A 26,149-nucleotide genomic window follows, 5' to 3' on the forward strand; every position below is an offset into this window, starting at 1 on the left:
TTCCCTTTCCTGGAACCCGGACACGGTACATCACCATTCCCACTGAGCCCCCATAGGGCTCAATGGGAATGGGGAGGATGCCAACAACGGGCCCATTAATGAAGGGCCCGTTGTTAGCATCCTGGTCTGCTAGCGGGTCCCGCTAAGGACGCCTGATTTTACCTGACATTCTTTGCCGGACCAATGAGCAGACCTCGAAATGAGGCGGTAGAGGGATAACTGGGCCGGCAGCTCTACCGGCGCCATTATCCCTCTACCGCCTTCCTCGTAATGAGGCCCATTGGCTCGGTACTTCTGGGCATATTGATTCACTAGTGATTGTTGGTGCAGTTGAGCATGTGCATGTCTGCCTGTGCTAGAGTTATATAAAATATATAAATAATGTATCATGTTTTACCAAATCTGAACAAAAGGTAGGTGAAGGTAAGTGAACTCTGCATCCTATTGTGGAAGAGCTAATCACAGTTGTTCCTCTATTTTGTGCATGCATTCAAACTGGTGGTCTCAGTCGAATTATTGTCTGCTTCATGCAGAAATATATTTTATTGTGAATTCTACATTATGTATGTAAATGAATTCCCTTGTATATGTGAAACTTTGCAAGACTGTTTAGTGTGAATGTTGTAATTGAAATTTTGCATTCTGTTTTTATGTCTTCTACCTAGAATGTTTTCAGACACAATCAATTTTATAAATATGTTCTGATTTTCTTGGGCAGGTCACAATCGTATTATGTTACTGAATGTGTCTTGTTATGCTCTTACAAGCAGATTGGAATACTAGAAATCAAACATTGAACTTTGAAAGATCAATGTGTTACATTTTTTATAATTTAATTGAAATTATAAATGTTTTTTTTTAAAACCATACATGTCATTATTCCAGAGTCATGCATTTTAATATTGCATAGGCTTTTTTCAGCAGATTTATCATTATCGCCAGTTCAAGTAGCCTTACTTTTCTATTCAGTGCAATTGTTTTACAAACAGAATTTTCAAAACTTTATAACATCTTATTGTATAACTTAAATTTCATTTGTACTCAATTCATTCCCTGCTATATTTGAAGACGTTCTTTCTAATACCTAGTCAGTACAGGACAGACTATTAAACAAATGCAATGCCTACTTTGCATAAGCTATACAATTCATCTTAAAATGTTGTACCATGCAACCTCTGCCTCCCACACTGACAGTAGGCCTTAACTAAAGTTGATGATGTATCTTCTCTGACTAGCTCTCTCGTACAGTGATAGGCTCTGCCTGGACTCTGTTAAATCCATAACATCCCATATTTCTAATTTGAGGCCGTATTGCTATTTAAGTTTTGTTTTTAGAGAGCCATTATCCATAAGTAGGTAAGCAATATTTCCTCCTCAATCCTTCCTCATGAATACTTGTTTATTTAATGGGGGCTTTTTGAAAATATTTTATTTGAACTGGCTAACATTTATCCCATGAGTAATACTTTTCCTATTTCTTTGTGTAGTGATCTAACCAGTAATTTATTGAAAATGAACTCGACATCAGAGTTGTCATACTATAATACATTTTAAGAGACTTAAAAAAATGTATATATACATACATTAGGTCATCTATTCAAAATCAGTACATCAGGCTATTTATTCGCTGGTGAAATAATATAAGAATGCACCATTTGTACAGGTTCGCTCTATAAACAGTGTATGTATGTAGCTGGTGTTGAGTTCAGAGAGACAAATGTTCAGTGGGCCTGCAGGTCTTCCACCATGTCAGACCATATTGGGCTTTGCAATAAGGCTTCACTATTAGGAAGGAATGATACTGGTATAAGGTGCAGCTCTCTCTCTCTCTCCCTCTCCCTCTCCCTCTCCCTCTCTCTCTCTCTCAATTTCTAATCACCCTCTACTCTTACTCTCTCCCATCTCCCAACAATCACTCCACTCTCCCACGCTTGGTACCACGCTCTTACAGAAAACCTCACCTGTTCGCTATTCGAGTATCTCCAACCACTTCACAACACTCTGCTCCAACTTCCGTCCTCTGCATGGGCTTCCGCTACATGATCTCATTGGCATCCAGATTGCATGTCTCCTTCCTGCTGCCCCGGAAATATTGTGTTCCTGCCGGTAGTCTGGAGGGCATCTAGAGAGGTCCAGCATACTGGCTTTCTCTCGTGTTTTCTGCTGTAGGAAGAACTGTATACCAGAGATTGGGGATCTGTATGTAGAAGAAAACTCTTGCCAGACGAGGCTGGAAGGCATGGGACGACGGACAGTGGTGCCAATATTAAAAGCATACCAGGTACATTCGGGGGGGGGGGGGTTCAGAGACTGGAGCTCCCCAACTCGTTCAGCCCGCATCTAGGGTAGGTCCAGCTTTGGCATAGGCTCTGGTTGGCCACCACCCGAGTTTGGAAGGGATCCCTTTCGCCCACTGCCAGTCAAGTCCCTGACGCTGTCATAAGAGACACAGGTAAAAACGTGCATTTTGTTACTTTAGGGAGTTAAGAGTCAAAACCTTTTCCCATAGGAATAAATGGACAAAGAATTAAGACTGAAAGGAATGAAGCCTATAGAACTCTACTTGTGCGAGAATTATGGTTGTGTGAGAGGTTGGATGGGTGACTGAGCAGATGTAATAGGGTGAATGAATTATGGGTGGGTGAGACATACAATTGCCAAGATTAATTCATTGTCTGGTTATAGGAAGCATCATAATTAACTGCTGGGTGCCAGCAGCTTTTCATCTTGGTCACTTGACTGCCTCTAAGGAAACCTAGCCCACTTCATCTCTGTACTATGCTTGGTGTTTTTTTGGGAGAAAAAAACACAGCTTTTTAGTTTTGACTCGAAGGTTGTGGTTTAGCAACACCTCTGCCAAAACTATTGGTATGCAGTATAGAGCGGGAAGATTGCATTCACTTAGCTTTTTCTATGCTGTCAACCTTGTATTTGCTGTCACTCTGATAGTCACCTTAGCCTTTACAGAGGTTAGTTTTATTTTATATATATTCTTGATATCTCCAAAGTCTCACTGCCTGCGCTGACTTTTGTTCCTCTTCCCATCCCCATCCTCTGCAGCAATTACCAGCCATCATCCATCCACCCACCCCTAAACACATTACATATACACACTGCACTCACACGCACCTGGATGCACGCTCACACTGCACTCATTCACAGGTACACACATACACGCATAGACACAACCCCACACATGTATGCATGCATACTACATTTTCTTTCTATACTTGCCTGCTCGTCTCTGCCTCAGGTTCAAACTCCTGCCTCCAATCGCTGATCCAGGTGACTTGCCTCTGCGGGCAGCAACCAGAATGGCTCAAGGCTCCTGCCAGGGCTAAGGTTTTTGAGCTGTTTCCGCGCAGGATTAAAGAGGTGTTGGAACCAGAACTCTGATGCTCAGATGGTCTATGAACCTAAACCTTTACACATTGCTGTGTACTGCAAAGGGGGATGAGACTACTTCTCAAGCACAAACATCCACACATAAAAACTATAATTTCAAGAGGCCATGATGTAGGGCCAATCGACTTTAAAGCTGGTCATTACATTAGTAATGCAGTCTACAGCAAAGCAGTAATTAACAATATTTTTGTTAACCACACTAAAATATAGATACATATTGGGAGCCAAATAAACATGGTAAAATCACAACCTCTTATGCCATTTACCCAAACCCTTTCACTGCTGAACTCTGAGGCTTTCCTATCGGAGTTAGGACATATATTTACATCCTAATGGCTGTGAATGTGTTAAGCTCAGACATTGTCGTATAATTCATGAAATGCTATATTGGCTTTCTGTCTTGTCCCAAATAAACTGTTCTTATCAACAGATCTTCTGAGTTAATGATAGAATATGATCCTGGTGCTTTTATTGCTTTAGATGACAAGCTGTAGCTCCCTTGTTTCATGGAGTAACAATTTGTCCATTGGGAATCGTGCAGGCTGGCATATGCGGTCTAGGAGGATGTCCGTCCCTCGGTTTATGTCTGAGGGACTGATGAACCCACTCAATTTCCAAAGTCTTTCCTGGAGAAATATCTCGTGAATTTCTGCTGGAGGTATTCAGTTGATCGTCCCATCTCAAATTCTTTTGGGAAACAAAATAACCCTTGTATTACTCATCGTAGAGTCAATTTTCTGGACAGTGATCTGCTTTGTCACTGTATCAAGTTTCAAAATCAGTTTTTACTCTCAACTAAACTGAGATGTGTTCATCTGCTGCAGCCACCCTGTTTATCACTTTATCTTGGGGGGCAGGAGGGGTTGCTTAATGTTTCATGATGTCCATAGGATCTTCCTCAAGCGAGGTTTGAGCATGTAGTCTTCCTTTAAGGTGGCATTTTTATCAACTTTGGTTGTGGCATTCATTCTCCTTAAGTTTACAATGATCTCTCCTGATTTCCCTGAAAGTCTGGTTCTGTCTTTCCGGATACACACTGTGCCACCATCAAATCCCAAGATTTGCAGTCTGTTAGATGATTTTCAAAGGGCTGGCATGATCTTAGCAGTCATGCTGCCAGCCTGTCAGTTCATTTACATTATAAACATGATAATGTTCTTGATACTGTTAAATACAGCCACCTCATTGTTTTTGGACTTTCTTCAATATGAGAGGCTTTGATTATGGTAATTAGTTAATAAAGACACACAATCTGTAATTATTATGAAGCTAAACAATATTCTCCAGTAAATGGTGTGAGTACCTGGGCATATAGTGGCAACACCTAACACTTGATAAAAAGATGGGAGTACCCAGGCAAAGCATTTTAGGGCCTGTGCTTTTGATGGCATTATCTAGCAATTGGGCGGGTACTGTGCAGAGGGCAACACAGGGCTGGCACATTGTGGATGCATTAGGCCGTGAGAACTGCCCTAGGGCAATCCAGTGTGTAGTACTAACATCATAGGTGGATGTATCGCTCTGGAGACTTGGCCCCTGTGGTTAGTGTGGCCAAGGCCCACTGCGGTGGGTTCATGGCCACTTTCAAAAGATGGAATTTTAAAGATATGCAGAAATGTACCCCACACAAGAGCCTGCAATCTCATCAAGGGTTCATGTTTGATTATTCTTTTAATATTGGCACATCTAGTCTTTGTCACTGCTTTCATTTTCAGAATGCATTTCCCTCCCCATCTTAGTCCCATGCTTTGACGTTACTTCACGTTTAGGTACTTGCACTATTAATTTGTTGGAAAGTCATGGTTCTGCAAATCATAACATACATTTGTTCAATAGGCAAACTAGAATTTAATTTGAATTAAGGTAATCTGTCTGTTTTTATTCCTTTTCATTTTTTGTTTATTGAAGATTCCTCCCCGTCAACGGATGGTGACAAGCAGCAGAAACGCTTCAGGCTCTCATCAAAGATTAAGGTTAATCCACAGGCACCACTTTCACCCGTTGTAGTGGAGCCAGAGTCCTCAAATTTCAGAGAGAAATTTATTCCACCAGAGCTTAGTATTTGGGACTACTTCATTGCAAAGGTGATGGTTCTACTTTTACTAATGTGTATAGAACTACAAATTGATAACCTCACAGTTTTAAAGACTGTGTAGGCTGATTTCATTGAAATATAATGCTTACCTAAGGTCCTGCTATGTCCTTATTTGTTCATCATAAATCAGTAGATTGTATGGGGCTTAAGTCACAAAGCTTATTTTAAACCATTTCTTAGTGTGAATATTGTTCTTGTTTTTTTATTTTGTAAATGCTAAAGTGGCAAAAATAAATCCTAACATGTACACATATTTGGCAACAAAGCAAATAACATTTGAGAAATATGTACATAAATGTGCTGTGACACAAGCAAAAGGTATTGACATTTGGGGGGGTAGTGATATTCACTCTTAATAGTTTTTACTACATTTCTTATTTATTCTTCCTTCTGCATAGTAATAATTGATCGAGGCATGTAATGGAAGCCATTTGCAAAGAAGCCTCTGTGTTACCGCATTTAATACATTTTCTTTCGTCTATAGTACTGCAGTTCATTCAATAAGCCATAGTCACGAGGTAGGGGTATGTTCTTAAAGCTACTACTTACCATGAGTGTAGCAATTAACTGGAAATGCAATTATGACAATATGTTTTGTCATCTTGCTCATTTGACTGAATATGATTTGTAAAAAGTGGTAATTGAGACAAATGACGGACTGTGTTTTAAAAGCACCCTTCCCGTGTTCTATACAACAAGATTATAAATTATGGATTTGTTCACCCATGCGTCTGACATTTAGTACGTGGTGACATATCCATGATATCCTACATGTAATTTTATGGAATTACAGTATAATCTAAATGTGTTGAAATGTTGAATGTTGCCAGCCAAAGCTGGAAGCAATTTGTAGCTTATAAGTGTGATGCTGGAAATGCATCAGAGGGACAGGGCCTCTGAATCCTTGTCCTTTTCTGCCTTTTATCGTGTGTTCTGTTATGTTTTCTGCCCAGGAGTCCATTTGGGACTCCTGGCAGTGCAGCTCTCTCTTTTGGTTTGGTGAACAGACCCATGGGATACCCTTATGGCACCCATGGGTAGGGGTACAACCCTGTGCCCCTAGTGTATGTTTTTGGGCACCTGTGGGTGGCCCACAGAGCAGGGTATGGGCTGGTGGCAGCTCCATGCTGAATTAGACAGGTGCTCTGGGCGTCCTCCATTTTGGGATACCCAGGCCCTGCCATTGGGATCAGTTGATTCCTGATAGAAAACAAGATGGCCCCTGTGGCCTCTTGCTTTCTATTGCCTGTTGTCTTGTTTTTCCCAAAGTCCTGGGAAGCCCTGACTCTGTCCCTTCCCCCTGACTGGCTGTTGGGTGGAAGTTCCATATATGGTGTTGTTGTGAAGGCCCAGCTAGACTGACTGGAGCCTTCCCTTTGACTGTATGTTGTGGGTACCTCCTGTGGGTGGGACCTGGGTGAATGGAGTGTGTGACCAATATACACTTCTTGTTGTGGTTGTCTGGTTTCTGGCATGTGAGACAAAGACTGAGACAGCCCTGCCCGAAACTGGCCTGAATGCAGTGTGTAGTGTTGAATGGCTGGGTACTTGTCCCAATCCACATTCCTTGTTGTGAGTGTCTGAAAGGGAGGAGTGTGGCCTGAATGCACTGTGTGCCTGATTGGCTGACTGACTGCATGAATGCCCTTCTGTGTGATTGGCTGCTGTGTGTGTGCCAGCAGTGTGGATGAGAGACAGGATAGTATATCTGGGGACCTCTCACCACTGGAAATTGTTCAGAAGCATTCAGAAGCTGAGTCTCCACTCAAGAGTAACTGGATTTGCTGATCCTCGACGTCCAGCTGGAAGAAGAAGACTTGCTGTGGCATTTGCTTCGACGGAACTGAAGGTTGTCGAAATCGTCGAGGACTGACCCGAGAGAGGACCTGGCTAGGCGCCCTCTTCCCGTGCTCCGAGGGACCATCGAGCACCGCTGAATCTTCGCCGAGGCGCCCTGGAAGTCAGACCCTCGAAAGGCTGCCGACCCGAGACGGGACCGCCGAGGAGATCGAAGTGAAGCACCCGGACATCGACGCTGTCGAAGTCCATTGCCGTCGACCAGGGTTCGCAGGTCTGTGTAACCGCTGGAGGCCCGTCGAAGTTGTGTTGCCCCGCCGTGGGAACCACTTGACGCCGTGCCGCCGACGACCGGAGCCGTCCACTCCTTGCCTAAGAACATTTGCCTTGAAGGACTCCCTCGTCCGCATCGTCGGCCGCTTTGTCCCGCCGGAGAAAGTCGAGGACGACCAACGCGCCGAGGAGAATCCGCCGGTGGGTTTCCCGCCACCTCACGACCCCAAAGACTCGAGCGACTCGACGCCCTTGCTGGGCCACCGTCACCCACAATCTTTGCGGTCCAGAACTAGTGTCGCCGAGGTGCCCCGCACGCCTCTTCCTTGCAGGACGCAGACGTCTCGACGCCGACGAGCACCGCTCGGATCGAAGCCTGCCGCCTCATCGACGCCGTTCTACCTTGTTTGTTGTCGGACGTTCGACGCCCCGTGTCTCCCGCTTGAAAGGGAAGGCATTCAAGAAGGGCCGTCGATTCCCTGACACCGAACACCGAGTTCCTCGACGCTCCTCGACGCTTCTCGACGCCTCTCGACGATCCGTGACTCCTGCTTTAAAGGGGGTCATTCAAGAAGGATCTGTCGACGCCTCTTCGAAGAACTCGACTCCACCAGGTACATTGGGGGGGTAAAAACATTATAGGAGAGAAATAGACTATTGAACAATATATGGACTGGGCTGGTGTTATATCTCTTTATTTTACAGGTTGCCCAGGTGGGGGGATCTCCACACAGAACTGTGTCCAGTGGTAGGGGCCAGTATTCTGCCTATTGTTTCAACCCTCTGTTATCTCTCCTCTCTCTATTGCTGGTTTCCTTCTTATTGATCTGTGTGCCATTTTAACAGTATTGTGAATGCACTTTAATGAGGTCTAATATTAGTGGTACCACTTTAGAATTGTAGATATTTACCATTGCTGATTTTCCTGAGCACAAAGTGCGTTATTGTGATAAGTGTACATAACCCTTGAATATTAATTATATAAAGACTGTGTTTTCAGTAATACAGTGTGTGGACATTCCTTTGTGGGGGCTTGGGGATACACTGTACTTAAGAACCAGCCTGCATCACCTCCTGAGAAGCTAGGCCTTGATTGCTCGTCCATCGTTACCATATTAGAGAATCTTGGCTGGGGTCCTCTGTGCCTCCCCTCTACCATATAGAGAGCGGAAGTACAGACCCCCCTACCAGTCTTTACAATAAGTGAGAGAGACTTGGCTAGTGCTGAAAAGCTATCCTCCCCTCCAGGGTCATGTGTCCACTTAATTACTTCATTCTCAATATCATTATGCACAGTTGTAGGTACTTAAATAGGTTGTTGTGTGGAATTCTTAACAAGTGCAGATATCATTAAAGAGCCTGTGCCAACCATATTCCAACCATATTGGCACAGATCTCCAATAGTGTGGCTGCCATTTTTGCTCCATCTCAGGGACGTCATTTCACCAAAATGCCAGGGGTAGCAGAAGTGACATCACATGACCCTTGACCCCATGATGACATCACAGAAAGTGATGTCATTTGACCCCACTCTGAAGTGAGATCACGGGAATTGATGGAACACAACCTTTCACCCGTTGACAAAACAGGAAGTGGCATCACATAGCATTGTACACTAAGTAAAATATGGTTATGATATCATTATAATGTGATGTACATTTCATACAAGAATGGATCACCATATGTATCGTTAAGATCAGTGTGTATAGGCCCATATTACCAAATTACTGTGAATGCAAGCAGACGTCCATGACCAAATGATAATGATGGGTTATTATATAGCACTTACGCTTAACCGCTTTATATAGAAAAAATATAAACTCAATATCACCCAACCTGTGTTGGTACTCATTTATCGACCTCAGAAGGCTGAAAGGCTGAGTTGAGGCGTTTAAGAACAGACTAAATCAGTGACTCACCCCCTAAAGTATGTCTGAAATAAACCTTTGAGTCTAGCAATTATTGTATAGAATTCCAGAAAGACACATTATTTGGTATTCCTATTCTTTCTTGGGCTCAGTGCTGAAAGTGTTAGACTTGTGGCACTCTGTTCTTATTTTTTGTCATTATTTTAAGGGGCCTGAACAAGAAAGCCATCCACTCCAGAAGTAAAGAGCCACGTGGTGCTGGCCACAGCCCAGGAGCTTGCATTACAATTTTTTATTTTTATTTTTTAAGAGGTCGCAAGGGAGGCCTCAGAGATCGCAGTTGCGACCTCTGGCGACCCCTAAATGACATCCCTGTTCCATCTGAAGATTTATTTTATTGCAATACGTGTGGTGGTTACGTTTCAGTAGTAGGGTTTTTTGATGTGATTTGTTTTTGTTTTTTTGCCCCAGCGATGGAGACCGAAAGCAGGGAGTGTACAATTCCCCAGTGTTCAGTGTCTCACTTGAGCACCCCTATTTTTGTGTGTAGTGGGGCCCAGAGTTCCAGGGATGCCTGCCTGCGGTGTAATGCGCTACCTGGAAAAATTAATTGGGTTATTTTCCAGGGCCTCTCCTTATGTCCCAGGCCCCTTCTCCTGTCCCAGATCCTCATGTTTTGACTTGTCAATGAAAGTGGATATTGTGCAGAGCTCCCACATTGAGATTTACCATTCTAAGAGAGAGTTTTTTTCCAGCCGCATAGACTGCCAGTTCATAGACTGTCATAGACTGTCATAGACTGTCGCTGCTAGTTTATTTATTTTAAAATTTTATTGGCATTTCTTATTGTTACAGTCATAGCATCTTATCAGAATTACATACCAATGGTAACATTTGAACACAGCATATAACCAAACAATACAAATAAACTGAGGAGGTCTCCGGTGTGTAGTTCTTGATCTAGCTGGGTAGATGTGGTGGGTGCCTGGAGGGCGCAAGCGGGATGTCAGGGTGTAGGGGGTTTGGGGGAGGGGGGAGAGGAGGCAGACGAAGAAGTGCTGATGGTTTTTATGCCGCCCTTCTCAGGTGAGCTATCCTGAGGTTGGGGCGCTCATCATCCGTAGAGTGATTTACTCAAGGCGGTTTATCGTCCGAAGGGTGAAACAAATCTCGTGTTAGGGTTTTCCATGCATCCAGCGCCATGCTTTTTTGAATTTGAATTTGAATTTAAAACATTTCTTATGTGCACCAGGCAGAAAACTGCATTCGGGCGCAGAAGTTAACTAGGGAATTGAACATATCGCTGTGGAAGCTGGAAGTAGCCCTGAGTGGGTCGGTTCATTTGAATAGAAAAGTTTTCAGTTCCTTTCTAAATCTTGCCAGGGTAGTACATGAGCGGATGCCAAAAGGCAGCTGGTTCCAAAGCTTAGGGCCAAACACGGAGAACCTTCTGTCGCCTTTGGAGATGCGTTTTGTCCTTGGGACACATAGCGGGAGTTTATCTTCTGATCGGAGTTCTCTGACTGGGTAGTAGTGGCAGATTCTGGTGTTCAGATATCAGGGTGCAAGTTTGTAGTAGCACTTGTACACCAGACATGCCACCTTGAATTTGATGTGATCCTCCACCATCAGCCATTGCAGCGCTTTCCTGGCTATAGACACATGGGGCCTCATTACACGGTAGGCGGTAACCATGGCGCTATTAGCGCCATGGTTGCCGCCGGTATTTTACAGTGTCCGCCTTGGTGGATGGCGGAATTACCGCCCTACTCCAAGGTGAGCGGGAGCGGTAATTCCCCATTCACCAAGGCACTTTCCCATTCCCATTTTTGCCCCCATAGAGCATAATGGGAATGGGGAAGGAGCTAATTACGGTACCGCAAATTGCGGTACCGTAATTAGCACCGAGGTCCCTTTTGCGGGACCCTACTTTAACGGCTGGTAAAACCAGCCGTTACGGTCGGGTCCCGCATTGTGAACTCGTAGTAAGGCGGGAAGGGTTTACCGGTGCCCTTACCAGTACCGGTAAACCCTTACCGCCTACCGTGTAATGAGGCCCATGGTCTCTTTTACCCAGATGGACCGTTAGCCTGACTGCCCCATTCTGGGCCCTCTGCAGTCTTAAAATTTGTTTCCTCGGAATCCCTGTCATAAGACTGTTGCAGTAGTCAAGGTGGGAATTTACCAAAGTTCCCACCACTACAGGAAAGTCTTGAGATGTTAAGAAGGGGAGCACATTTCTAAGCATCTGCAAAGAGTGATAAACTGCTTTTACTTTTGCCCCTACCTGGGCTTCACTGGCCAGATTCTCTTGCCAGATACACCCAAGGTTTTTCACTTTCCTAGAAAAAGGAATACTCACTCCCAGCATATGTGGGGTAAAGTTAGTGTCGTCCCCTCTGTTTTTCTTCTCTGATCTAAATAGAATTATTTCTGTTTTACCTGCATTGAGTGTAGTTGATTGCAGGCCATCCACTTTATGTCTTGCATACACCTGTCTCCACATAAATCTGTGTATCGTCTGCATATGAGTGAAATCGTAGGCCGTGTCTCCTCAAGATGTCAAATAGTGGTAGAATATATAAGTTGAAGATCAGAGGTGAGAGTGCTGAACCCTGTAGGACTCCACACCTCAGTTGTATTAGTTCTGAGAGAAAAGCTCCCAGTGTTAGCCGCTGTGTTCTATCCTGTAAAAAAGAGTCGAACCAATCTACCACTACTTTGTCTGCTCTCCCGATGTTCCTGATTCGTTGAAGAACCGTCTTGTGGTTGATTGTATCAAATGCCGCAGATAGGTCGAGCATCAACAATATTGAATTACTACCTCTATCTGCGGCTTCCAGTAGGTCATCCTGGACTGCTAGTAAAGCCGACTCTGTCCCATGGTTAGGGCAAATCCTGATTGATGTTCGTCCAGGATGTCTTTACTGTCAACTAAATGCTGAAATTGGTTGCAAACTATTTTCTCTAGAATTTTGGTAGGCCATCATAAATTGGCTACCGGACGATAGTTTTTGAGTACCACAGGGTCTAGACTGGGTTTTTTCAATAAGGGTTTTACCAGTGCGCTCTTGAGTGCACAGGGAACATAGCCTTCTACAAGTGATTTATTTCAAAGGTTGTTATATACGGGGTAAGATTGGATGCCAACCTGATAGCAGTGCAGGCTGGCATAGGGAATGCTAAATCTTTCGTCGGTTTTAGTTGAAGTATTAAGGCCTGTATTGTTGCCTGTTCGGTAGGCTGGAAACTAAAAATCTCCCCAGTTTCCTGATGTTCTATAACTGATTTCTCTTCTCCCACATCACCCCATTCTTCTGCCTACCGTACTTCATACTTGCATCGTCAGGGGATCTGAGGACTCCATCTTCCCAGGCCTGGGTTTCTGCTTCCACCCATTGTTTCATTTCCCGATGTTAATTATTGTGGGCGTTCGTCCGCTTCCAGGCCATTGCGATAGTTCTTTTCATTAGCACGCAGGAAATGTCCATGAGTTTTGTTGCATGTGTTATCTTGGCTAGACGAGGGTATGTGCCCAACAAGCATTCTTTGCGAGACAAGTCATACCCGGTCGTGCGGGCTGTCCTGCATGTTTGCTCCTCCTTAGACCAGAGGTGGCATACCCTGGGGCATCTCCAGAACATGTGCCATAGGTCTGCGTTTTTCCGATTTACACCACGTACATCTGTCGGGGGGCATGCGTGCTGTACTGGGCTATTTTGTGGAGTTGTATATGTGCGATATAGCATGTTAAGTTGTATCAGCCTAAACCTGGCATTTCTGGATACTTCCCTGGGGAACGCTAAAGCCCTCTCCCATTCTCTGTGATCTCCTGCCCTATATCCTGTTCCCATCTGGTTTTCAGATCTGTGCTGCGGGGGTTAGGTCTGTCCATGAGTTGGCTGTATATCTGGGATATCAGTCTCCAGCCGTCTCCAGGTTGTACAGCAATGTCAGAAGGGGGTGTGCCTTGGGCTCTTCCGAGCATTCGCCCCACTTCATGCGTAGTCCACCTGGCTCGCTGGTACCATAATAATTGCCCGCACGGCATACCATCTGCCATCTGGAGCGATGTAAAGTCCCTGAAGTTGCCTTCTTCGTATAGGTCCCCCCATGTGTGAACCCCATTCCTTCCCAGAATCTGATCTGTGCCAGATCAGTGCAAGATTTGCATAGGTCTGAAATAATCGGGATCTCAGGTGAGTACGAGTGTTTTAGGTGTAGTAGTGCCCTGGTTCTAAGCCATATTTGCTGACCTAGGACCACCAGCATGGGTGCATTTCTTGGGCATATTTCTTTTTTCCAGCGTAGGGGACTAATTGGGTACTGAAGTAGTCTGGTTTCTGCTGTGGTGTCATCTGAGAACCACCCGGCCACAAAACCTAGTTGTGCGGCCAAGTAATACCGTTCCAAATCTGGGAATGGAATGCCACCTGCCCTGTAAGGTAATGTTAGTGTGGACAACACTAACCTGTGCCTGCTGGACCCCCATAAAAAGTCTCTGAAAATTGTTTCGAGTAAGCGAAAGAATTAGGATTTAATGTAGTAGTAGACGTTTTGAAAGTGGTAAAGTAATCTGGTAAGGATTATCATTTTGATAATTGACGCCCTGCCCATTACTGACAGGGGGAGCTTGGACCAGAAGCCAGTTGACTTGAGCAAGGCTTTAAGTGGAGCTCCGGTGTTATGTTCATGCCTCAATTCTAGGGTATGCATCACAGTGACGCCCAGGTACCCGAATGAGGTTGGTTGCCACTGAACTCCAACCTCCGGAAGGTCCTCCATATTCACACCCTTAAGGCATGCTAATGGGAAAATGTAGGATTTTCGTCTACTAAACCGTATACCTGAGACAGCGGAAACATTGTCCAGAACCTCCAGCATGCAGGGAACATTTAAATGGGGGTCTCTGACATAGAGGAGTACATCGTCAGCGTAAAGTGATATTGTGTGATATTTCCCACCCAGCCGAATGCCGGTGTCGAAGAATTGCTTCCTAAAGTCGATTGCAATTGGTTCCAGACCTAATATATACAGCATAGGGGACAGTGGGCAGCACTGTCTGGTACCCCTGCGAATGTCCCATATCGATGACACAAGTCTGCCAGACTTCACTCTTGCTTTGGGATTGGTGTATAGAATTTTCATCCACTTAATAAAGCCGACCCCGAACCCAAATTCCCTGAGCGTGGCCAGTAACCATTCCCAATAGATGGAGTTGAGCGCCTTTATGGCATCTTATGATAGTATCGCATAAGGGCACTCGTGTTTGTCGGTCTGGGCTATAATGTGCTGGAGCCTGCGAAGATTTGCCGTAGTCTTACGGCCGAGTATAAAGCCGTTTTGATCATTGTGTACTAACTCACCGATCTGTCTAGAGAGTCTGGGGGCCAGGATCGTGGTCAATATCTTAACATCACAATTAAGCACTGCGAGTGGGCGGTAGGAGTCACATTCATCAGTTGGTTTTCTGGGTTTGAGCATCGGGATAATGAGTATTTAGCTCATGCTGGGTCCCTAGTTTGTTTGCTTCCTGGAACACCTTGAGTAGTAATGGTGTGAGGGATGATTCCTAAATTTTGTAAAACCCCGGGGGCAACCCGTCCGTCCCTGGGGTTTTGGCGGTGACCAAAGATTTTATGGATTCTGTGATATCCTCAGTCATGATTTCTGTGTCCAGAGCATCTCTTTTTGTGGGTGTCAATTTAGGTAGACCGATTTAGTCTAGTGTGTCTAGGATTTTCTCCTGTGGAATAGGGGTGTCGTGCGAATAAAGTTGGGTGTAGAAAGACTTGAATGCATCATTGATGTCCTGCTGTGTCTGGAGTAGGCTGCCATCCGCCCCCTTTAATGAGGTTATGAGGTGCTTGGGATGCTCCTTTTTGCAGAGCCAGGCGAAGACGCGGCCCGGTCTGTCGGCCTCTTTGTGTGCCCTGGTAGTTCTGGCCATGTAGTCGAACTTGGCCATTCTGCCCCATATATCGCTGCATTTACCTCGTAGCTGACGTAATGTCTCCTCGTCTTGGTGTGTGCTAGGGGAGGTGGTCTCCACCTTTTTGATTTCGTCTTCACTCCGTTCTAATTCATGTTGCAATAGTTTTCTGATACCGCCGGCTTTTACAATGACTTCCCCCTGTATTACTACTTTAAGGGACTCCCACACTGTGACCACCCTTTCCACACTGCCCTCATTTTCCTCGACATACTTCTCCAAAGAGTCCTGTAGGTCACTTTTGAATGCCGGATCTTTCAGGGCCTCGGTCGGCATTCTCCACCGCGGGATGGGGGGGGGGGGTTGGGAGAGTCTGGGGCCTGTTATATTCCATTGTACCTGTAATGGCGAGTGGTCAGATCTGGATTGCCCCAAATATTGTGCCGAGTCTATGTGGACAAGACATTCCCTGCCAGTGAGTATGTGATCTATCCTGGTGTACAAAGATTGTGTGGGGATGAGTAATAGGAGTAGCCCCGCCTCCCCGGATGCAATGCAGACATCTGTCAGGTCTAACCTTTCCATGCTGACTTCAGCGCGGTGGAGGCTGCTGCAGCACGATTTGGGGGAGGAGCGGATCTCTCCAGATCTAGGTCGTGGACACAGTTAAATCCCCCCACCCCCAGATGAAAAAGCTGTCCCTATGGTGAGTTACTTTGGTGTTCAGTAGCTCTAAGTGGGCTGGGATGTTGCAATTGGGGAAGTAGGAAGTTCACTAGGCACACCTCTACCTATTCGATGTATCCCCGCACTATCACATATCTGCCCTCTGGATCTGACTCTTCCTTGAGCAGCTTGAAGGGAATCTGGGGGCTAATCCACGTGAACATCCCTCATGCATATTCGGAATAGCCCGCTCCAAACCCATGGCACCCCCAGCGCTCCTTTAGGTTGGTCATGGCCTCCCCTGTCAGATTAGTCTCTTGTAGTACTGCTATCCCCACCCGCTTTCTGTTTAGGTATGATTTCATTCTGTTCCTACGGAGGTAGGTGCCCAAACCCCGGACCTTCCAGGTTAACACTGTGACTTGCGCTGTCATATTGGTATTGAAACGCCTTGCAAGGTCAGCCGCTTACCGCCCTCGTTACATCGCTGAGGGGCTGCACTACGAGACCCCCTGGCAGTCTGGTTGGTGGGATCCATTCCCAACGGGTCTGCTGACACCGACCCTCCCGCACTGCACACCATTTTTTCTGGAGATTCTGCAACTATCCAAACCCCCACCATTGTGGGCGGAAAACCTAACAATAAACATCTGCTCCCAGCAGCCACTGTGGAGAGGTGGCGCTCAGGTGCCCCCTGGCCATCTGTTCCTGTCCAGGCCATTTGGCGCGGGGAAAGTGCTGGCAACTGGCCTGCACTGAACCTTCTGTGGGTTGGGTGTTGGTGCACTTTACTTATGGGTCAGTGGGCGTGCTGTCCCGACCAAGAATTAAGTTAACAATGGGGTGATAGTGGGATGTGGTGGACGACTTGTTGCAACTTCTAGATAACGTGCATTCTGGTGTGTCCCCATCTTCCCGCCTCCCTGGTCCCCTCTCATTCAAGTGATGGGTTCATCGTCTCCTGCTAGGTTATGTTCTAACCACATGTTGGCTGCCTCAGTGATTTCTATTTCTACAAGTATTTGAGGTTGAGTTTTCGGAGTCTCGCTTTCACTGGCATAAAAGAGTTCCTGGCTCGTTGTACCACCGGCGTGTAATCCGGGGTAAATGGCAATCTTGAGTCACCTTGCTCGATTTCCCTTCCTTCTCTTGAGTACCTGAGTATAATCTCCCTGTCCCGAAAGTTCAGGATTTTTGCGATCATCGGGTGCGATCCAGGTGGGTTTGCAGAGACCTGTGAGCCCACTCCACTGAGAAGCCCTGGGATAGGTTGCCGGCTGCAATCTCTTAAAGCAACATGGTTTCTACAAAGTTGGTTGGGTTCAGGCCCTCCATATCCTCTGGAATTCCTAAAATGTGAACATTGTTGTGGCGAGCGCACCCCTCCATATCTCCCGATTGTGCCTCGAGGTGTGCCACTCTTTTCTCTAGTTCTTGGACTCTGATTTGCAGGTCTGACGTGGTCTCGGCAGTTTCTTGCAAACCAGCTTCCGCGGTGGACACCCTCTCCGCTAAGTTATGAGCATCCTGGCGCATCAGCTGCATGTCGGACTTGACCTCATCTATTTTGGTGTCGATAAACGATCTGAGTGCTGCGATGGCTTGCAGTACCTGAGCGTCCTTAGTGTTGTCTGTGTTGGAGGGCGGCTCCTGTTGTATGGAGATTTCTGGTTGCTGCTGCTGCTTAGGTTTGGCTGCAGAGAAGGACTCCATTATTGATGGTTTAGCTTTGATTTTGGATGGGAACATGTCCACTCAAGCTTGTAGGGTTGTTGCAATGCTGTGTGATGCGGCATGAATCCCCAGGTTGTGGAGTCTGCTCCCCACAAGTGATGGCGTAAGAACTTGCGTCCGATTGACCGCGCTTCCATTGTTCTCGTGATGGGTTGCTTCTGTTCAGCCTGAGTTAGTCCCAAAGGTCCGGGTGCATCTGAGTTTCTAATGAACTGCGATGGGTGTTGGTCAGGTGAGCAGGGGGTCCCTGTTCGTGCCCTCGGTCTGTCTGGCTATTTCAGTGGAGCCATGATGGTGAGAGTGAGCTTCACTCACTGGGTTATTCCGGTGGTGCAATGGTTTGCGGTTGCCTGGCCAGGGTGACTATTGCGTGATCTGTTGACAGAGCACCCTCTGTTCCCGCTCTTCTCCAAACTGCTTGGGCATGAGCCGGGTGTCCAGGCGTTTGTGGGGGGAGTCCAACAGTCGAGGACACTGGTCAGGCGTATGTTTGACCGTGGCGTTCTGGGCGTCCCCGCACAACCTCAGTGGCCAGAAGGATCTCTGCTCTTCTGTATGGGATGCGCTATTGTTCCTAGCGCACTCCCAGGTGGTTTAGCATCCAGCTGGGGGCGGTTGCTCCTGCGGGTGTATGCCTTATGGCGCCAGATCCGCTCAAGGCTGACCTCTTGGGACTGCTAAGAGTATCGGTGGTATGACTGGAGGCGAGAGAGGGTGGCGGCCAACCCTCATGGTGTAATGTCGTAGCAAGGAGCAGGACGGTGCCCCTCACTGCAATGGTTTGTGTGCTCCCTTGCTGCCCTTATAAGCCACGATCATGAGAGGGGAGCCACATAGCAGGGTGGGGATGCGATGCCAGCAAGGTCGCTGTGATTGCTGTTTGCTGGTTCTGCCACCCTGTCCCTCCCGTGGCTGCGAGTCAGGGTCCCCCCCGTACCTGCAGTCCGGCGTAGACTCCAACAGCAGGGCTCTGCGCGGGCTCCCACGTCTTCAGGCTGTTGCTGTTGTCGAGCTCCCGAGTTGCAGTGCAGTATTGCGGATCGCGTCTGTGGCTTAGAGGCTCCTCTGCTTTGAAGATTCCCGGGCCCCCAGTCCCCTCCTCTACTCACCAGGGGTCTGTCTCTCTTGGGTCGCTTTGTGCGACACTGTAGTGAACTTCCCAGCGGGCCGGTGTAGGCGCGCCTCCAGGCGATGTCACGGCTTGGGAAGGAGCGGGGGGCCCGTTACAGGGCCGCACTTCGTGTGGCGCAAGTCCGGCACACTCAGGGCTTGCTGATGCTCGCACGCCTCCAGGTAGTCCCGCAGAGCAGGGCGGGCTCGGGTACTAATCTGGTGCTGGCAGTCACCTGGGGGTCTGTAGTTGAGATCTCCGAATTTGCTTCTTCTCAGGCGTCTGAAGAGGCGAACCGTGCCATTTTGCAGGGCACAGGGGGACCTCCGATACAGCGGCCGCCGCGGCTTTCCTAGTCCGATTTTCATCTGGAGGCACTCCGGGAGGTGGGGAAGGAGTTCATCCACCTAGGGCTGCATTCAGTTGAGTAAAGTTATATCTTTATTCACCGTTTTAGGATCAAGTTCAGGATCGTGAACAGGAGCCCAGCAGATTCACTTCCTCACGGCATGTGTGCTGGCCACACCCCCGACACTGTCGCTGCTAGTACTAGCTTTAATGTTCTTTGCATGACTGCCATGGACCGACACCATTGTCATTTCCTGCAGTGCCATAGAATGTCTGGTAGACCAAGCAACCCCTACCGCACCTTTGGGGGTTGTGAAGCTTACTTTGGTCCTTAGCTTGGATAGTTTGATGCATTCATTGCAGAGATTCCCTAGACTGTGGGGCATCCTTATGTTCTTATTTCTTCTGAAATATCAGATGCGTCTACTATGGGCACGCAGTAGTCTCTTATTATAGTGAACCTTTAGCTTGGTAGGATTTTACAAGTAAATGAACCCCTAACTCCTAAAATCAGAGATGAGCTTTGCAAGGGGTCACCTTGCTTTGTCAGGCTCCCTGCTATTTTCCGAGTGGGAGAGGATAGTGTTGGTGCCAAATGAGAGAAGTTTATTTGGTTTTGTTAATGTGGAAATCTGTTTTATATAAATACTTGTGTATTATCATAGGCCATAGGTCCCTCTTTCTTGGTTTATAATTCAGGTAGCATCTCTTCTAGATGTTTAGTGATTAATGCTAGAGGGCGGTTCTTTTCTTTGTCTACCTGTATTTTGTAGAGCTTCACATTTGATCAGCTGCCTTCTACATTGTTTTTTCCGATGTAGCGAAGGGACTTCCTATAGATTTGGAATCTTATTTTCTTGTGTTGAATTCAAGACCTCTGCAAAAACTAACACACTATTCTCCAGCATGGGGTCTGGCATGGATTCTCATGCTCATGAATATTCCCCGTCGTCAGGCCGGGAATCCTTGGTATAGAAAAAAAAATCAGTATCAGTTTCGTTTCTGATCTGTCTTTCTTAGTAGTAACCAATCACTGGTCTCTGGGTCATACTGCCCCCAGCCAATGACTGCCCTCTCCCTAAGCCCCGCCTCTGGCAACCATCCTCAGATTTTTACCGCACGTTCAAGTGTTGGGAGTCCTTTTGCTGCGTTTTCGCGCTTTTTTCAGGAATTTTTCTCATTTTTCGGTTAAATAGAGCCTCAAGCTCCACCGTTTCTACATCCGATCAACGGGGATCCGTTTCGGAGTTTTCTATGCCCCTCAAGGGTGAAGATTTCATCGAGTTACGCTTTTGGAGGATTCCAGAAGTTCCGAGGCCTACCCCGGACATGGCCCAGGAGAAAGGAATCTCGACGCCCGGGAAGCTGTTCAGGACCTTCCCTGGATGCCAGCTTCAGAATGTTTTCAAGGAGGACGAGCATTTTTTATGCCTCTTCTGTCTCCATGAGGACAAGACTCACACGGAGAAGGACTGCACGTTTTGTGGGAACATGTCGGAGCGGACCATGAAGGATCGCCACCTCCGTCTCGCCAACTGGCTGGAAGGGAAGAGCCCATCGGGCGAGAAGAAAAAGAAGTCTGAGCGGTCTTCTAAGTCTTGTGAGGGCACCCCGGCGACAGGGGCCCAACAAAAGGCTAAGCACCGCGAGTCCGCGGGCACCGGGAGCGCCGAACGGTCAGGCTCCTTGGCTGCCAGGCAGGGCGCATCCTCCCCGTCAACCACGAGCCAATGCTCTGGCTCGGGAAAGAGGAAGTCCAAGAACCCGTCGAAGCTTCTGGAGAGGCCCTGGTCGATCTTGAAGATTCCGGCAGAAGGGGAGTGAGGCTCGGACCCTCCCCCCAAGGTGAAGGCCCCAGGCGTCCAGAAGGTGACGATGGCCTTAATTCACCCTGCTAAGACCTCGATTGACCTCAGGACCCAGTCTCCCTGCCACCGCGGAGGGAGTCGTCTTTCAGGCCCATTGAGAAGACCCCCACGAAGTCCTCGTTGGAAAAGGTGGGGGAGGGGCTGGTGGCCATCGTGGATACGGACACGACCTCTGAAGAAGAGCTCATCGAAGTCGTGGAAGAGGCCCAGCCCATCGGGAGGGATCCCGACGAGGGCGACGACGAGAGCGACGGGGTCGTTTCCAGCGCCGCAGGACACTTCGGCAGCCATTTTGTCAGCGATTCAGTACTTATGTTCGGAGATGAGGACAAGGTTGCCCCTCCCCCCCGACGGAGGTACCTGAGCCAGACCCGACGGGGGAACCGGAGCCAGGACCTTCGGAAAGTCCACCGCATAAGAGGAGAAGGACGCATCCTACGCCACCTCTCCCACCTCTGCGGCCTGCTCTGCCTTCCCCCCGGTCTACTACCCACAGGGATGATACAGGCACGAACACGGCTACGACAGGTACAGATGACGACGGAGGCGACAATGGGACGTGTCCCCCGTCACCCCCTGCTCGGGCGTCCCCGCCCGACGAAATTGGATCCTTTCATGCTATGATTTCCAGGGCATCCGAGCTCTTCCAGCTCTGCCCAGAAGAGAAGAAGAAGGAAGGGTTCCTTTACCAACGGCGCGAGGCTAAAAGGAAGACGGTCCTCGCCGTACCGCTTCTTGATGACATCTGGGATGAGGCGCTCGCCCTCCTCAAGAACCCTGCCACGGCGCCGGCAAAGAGGGACCGGTACGAGAAAAAGTACCGGGTCCCCGACGCTGCCCCCTTGTGCGTTCGAGCGCAACCTACCCCGGATTCGGTCGTCTCGGCGGCGGCAAAGAAGAAAGCTGGGGGGGCATCGGCTTCAACATCAACTTCCCCGCCGGACGGCGAGGGCAGGAAGTTGGACACGATGGGACGGCGGATCATCTCATCCTCAGCGACGACTATCAAGGCGGCCAACGCCCTGGCTATCATAGCCCGCTACGACAGGGAGTTGTGGTTCAAAATCGCCCCTCTGTTGGACTTCCTTCCGGATGCCAAAAGGGCTAAGGCCCTTGAAATCCTACAGGAGGGTGAGATTGCTTCGGACCACGCCATCACGGTGGCAACGGACATCGCCGACACCGGTTTCCGTCAGTTGGGCAACAGCGTTTGCTTGAGACGACGAGGATGGCTCAAGGCCACGGATTTCCGCCAGGACGTACAAACCAAGGTTTTGGACATGCCCTTCAACGGGAACAACCTGTTTGGGAAGGCGGTTGATGAGTCCCTTCAGGCCATCAAGACAGACACAGAGACTGCCCGGGCACTGGGAGTGCTCCAACAACCACGGACGTCCTTTTGAAGCTCCGGAGGCAGACAAGGTGCCTCCAAGGGATCCGGCAGTGGCTCGTCCACGTACCGCCAAGCGGTAGCCTACAGGGGACGCGGCAAGTCAGGTGGTGCCCGTCGTCGTCGACAGGGAGGTCAAGGAGGCAAGGCGGCCTCCAAACAAGATTGAACCGACCGTGGGGTCGGGCCCCTGCCGAAGCCCCCGGTGGGAGGCCGGCTGGCGAGGTTCGTCAGCGTGTGGGAGTCCATCTCCACCGACCGTTGGGTGCTGGACGCCCTGGCCCAAGGGCACGCCCTCGAGTTTCAGAAGAAGTGCCCTTGCGTTCCACCCGTGGCCAGGAAGGAAAATCACGTCCCTCAACTACTGTTGGAAGTAAGGGCGATGCTCAAGAAGGGTGCCATCGAGCTCGTCCCAAAGAGGCTTCGGGGCTCCGGAGTTTACTCAAGGTACTTCCTCGTAAAAAAGAAGACAGGAGGATTACGCCCCATCCTGGACCTACGACGACTGAACAAGTACATCAAGGCACAGAAGTTCCGTATGGTCACCCTCCAGCACGTGCTGGGACAGCTGGAGGAGGGCGATTTCCTGTCGTTGGACTTGGAGGATGCGTACTTCCACATCCCCATTCTAAAAAGACACCGAAAGTTCCTCAGGTTCTTTGTAGACGTGGATCCCCTGCGCCTACAGGGGATCCACGTCTACCCCTACCTGGACGACTGGCTCATCTGGGCAAGGACAAGGGAGCTCACCGTGGAGCACACTGCGAAGACCGTCCAGCTGCTCACCGACCTGGGATTCTCCATCAACTTTCCAAAATCCCACCTGGTTCCGTCGCAAGTCGCCCTGTTTCTGGGAGCCAACCTTGACACAGTGGCGCGGCTGGCCTCGCCGTCGGAGGAAAGGACCAGGACCATTCTGGGCAAGGTGCAGCGTCTGCTGGCCACGGACATGGCCAGGGTAAGATCTATCAAATCCCTCCTCGGGATGATGTCGTCCTGCATTTATCTGGTGCGCCTTTGCAGACTTCGGATGCGCCCCTTACAAGAGTTCGACGCCCGCTGGGTCCAGTCGATGGGTAGCTTCGAGGACAGGATCCCTCTCAACGAGATGTTCCGTCAGGCGATCCGGTGGTGGGGTACCCGCTCCCATCTGTCGGCGGGCACAGACCTTCAGACCCTAGCTCACCAGGTGACGGTGACGACTGATGCCTCCCTGGAAGGTTGGGGAGCGCACTCCGGAGATCTTCACGCGAGAGGCCTTTGGCTCCCGGAGAAGTCGCTCCACATCATCTTGGAGCTCCGCGCAGTGTTCTGGGCCCTCGGGTCCTTTCTTCCGTCCCTCAAGGGCAAGGTGGTGACGATCTTCACCGACAACACCACCATGATGTTCTACATCCGGAAGTAGGGCGGAACCAGGTCCGCTGCCCTATCCAGGGAAGCCCAGGATCTGTGGCATTGGGCCGTCGCCCAGGGGATGTTTCTGGTGCCTCTTCATCTGGCAGGAATAAAAAACACGATCGCCGACTCACTCAGCAGGGAGCTGCGCTCGTGCCATGAGTGGGAACTACGCCAGGATCAAGTGGATCGACTCTTCCGACCATGGGGCGAACCCCAAATCGATCTCTACGCGAGGGCGACGAATTCCAAGTGCCGGATGTTCGCCAGCAGGTTCCCCCAGCTGAGGAGCATGGCCGATGCTTTCTCGTTCCCCTGGGACGGCCTATTTCTTTGTGTTCCCTACGCTGCCGTTGCTGCTCCGGCTCATCAACCAGCTCAAGAGGTCCCGGTGCAGGATGATCCTCGTCACACCGGCGTGGCCGAGACAGATCTGGTTCCCGGACCTTCTGGACTTGTCAACGTCCCCACCAGTCAAGCTACCGATGGACGCAGACCTTCTCTCCAGAGAAGGAGGCGCCATTCTTCACCACAACCCGGAGTCGCTGAACTTGCAGGCCTGGCTCCTGCAGCAATAGAGTTTGGAGGGTACGACATTCCGGCCGACTGCAGAGAGGTTCTTGCAAAGGCCAGGGCGTCCTCAACTCTCAAGTGCTACGGACATAAATGGAAGAGGTTCTGTCTGGTTGCGTGCACAGAAGATTAACCCTCTGCGGATTGCGGCCCCTCAAGTACTGCCGTACCTACTGTCGCTGGCCAAAGCTGGACTGGCTCAAGACTCCATCAAAATACATCCGGCTGCAATCTCCCGATATACCAGGACTACGGGACGGGCGTCCTTGTGGTCTCATCGCCTGGTGAAAGAATTCATGAAGGGACTATTCCGATCATTCCCGCCGGTGAAGGCTCCTGCCCCGGCGTGTGAGCTTAATGCGGTGCTGACCAGGCTCATGGGGGCCCCATTCGAGCCTATGCATTCGGCGCCTTTGAAGTTCCTGTCATGGAAGACAGCTTTCCTCGTGGCCATCACCTCTGCACGACGAGTGGGAGAGGTCCAGGCCCTATCTTGCAAGCCTCCATACTTGACTTTTCATGACACGAGGGTGGTGCTGAGGACACACCCCTCCTTTATGCCTAAGGTGCCATCGGACTTCCACCTCAACAAGCCCTTGGTTTTGCCAGTTTTCTTCCCGTCTCCTTCGTCGCCGGCCGAGAGGACTTTACACTCGCTGGATGTAGCTAGAGCACTAAAGTTCTACGTGGACCGCACGAAGAGTTTTCGGAAGACGTCACAGCTGTTTGTGAACTTTGGGACTGTGAATCAAGGGAAGGCTCTCTCGAAGACTTCCATTTCCAGATGGCTCTCCGGCTACATCATGCACTGTCACCGGTTGGCAAACCGACCGATGCCCGGCCGTCCGAGAGCCCATTCGACCAGAGCGATCGCTGCTACCACGGCGTTCCTGTCTGGTGTGCCCCTGCTGGACATCTGCAGGGCTGCGACATGGAGGTCGACGCACACCTTCACAAGATTCTACTGCGTCGATCGGGACTCCAGGGAGGAGTCCAGGGTCGGCCAAGCAGTGCTGCGCAACCTGTTCGCCTAAGGTGAGCCTGGTGAGGAGGTAAGAGTTGCTTAATGTTGAGTTGTTGTATTGCTTAATGTTGAGCCTGTTGCCACCTCCCGTGGTTGTGCATATGTGTACTGCTATGTATTCTCTTATTCATGAGCATGTGAATCCATGCCAGACCCCATGCTGGAGAAGGAACAAGTTACTTACCTGTAACTGTTGTTGTCCAGCATGGATCTGGCATGGATTCACATGCGAACCCTCCTGCCTACCCCTCTGCGGCTCTTCACTTGGTCATACTGCCACTTTACGTGCTACCAAATCTGAGGATGGCTGCCAGAGGCGGTGCTTAGGGAGAGGGCAGTCATTGGCTGGGGGCAGTATGACCCAGAGACCAGTGATTGGTTACTACTAAGAAAGACAGATAAGAAACGAAACCGATACTGATTTTTTTTTCTATACTGAGGATTCCCGGCCTGACAACGGGGAATATTCATGAGCATGTGAATCCATGCCAGACCCATGCTGGAGAACAACAGTTACAGGTAAGTAACTTGTTCCTTAATGGAAACAAAGTGGTGTCAACATATCTGTAAAATGACCAGGGCTGGATCCAAGTTTGACTTGAGAGTAAAAGGTAAATTTGAGGAATGAACGACATCAATACTGGTGGTAGCATTGTGTGATTCTTACGAG

The 26,149-nt window shown here is 48.9% G+C and overlaps 1 protein-coding gene across 2 annotated transcripts in view; it reads left to right on the top strand.

Moving 5' to 3' along the window:
- Positions 1-26,149, top strand: part of DMXL1 (Dmx like 1) — a 1,868,248-nt gene that overhangs the window by 1,302,883 nt on the left and 539,216 nt on the right. For both annotated transcript variants that reach the window (XM_069625559.1, XM_069625560.1), the window contains exon 29: positions 5,314-5,489. In XM_069625559.1, coding sequence (XP_069481660.1) covers positions 5,314-5,489 — 176 coding nt within the window. The remainder of the gene's footprint in view (positions 1-5,313; positions 5,490-26,149) is intronic.

The sequence above is a fragment of the Ambystoma mexicanum genome, chromosome 6p (genome assembly GCF_040938575.1).
Source record: "Ambystoma mexicanum isolate Mex_15411 chromosome 6p, UKY_AmexF1_1, whole genome shotgun sequence".
NCBI classification, from domain to species: domain Eukaryota; kingdom Metazoa; phylum Chordata; class Amphibia; order Caudata; family Ambystomatidae; genus Ambystoma; species Ambystoma mexicanum.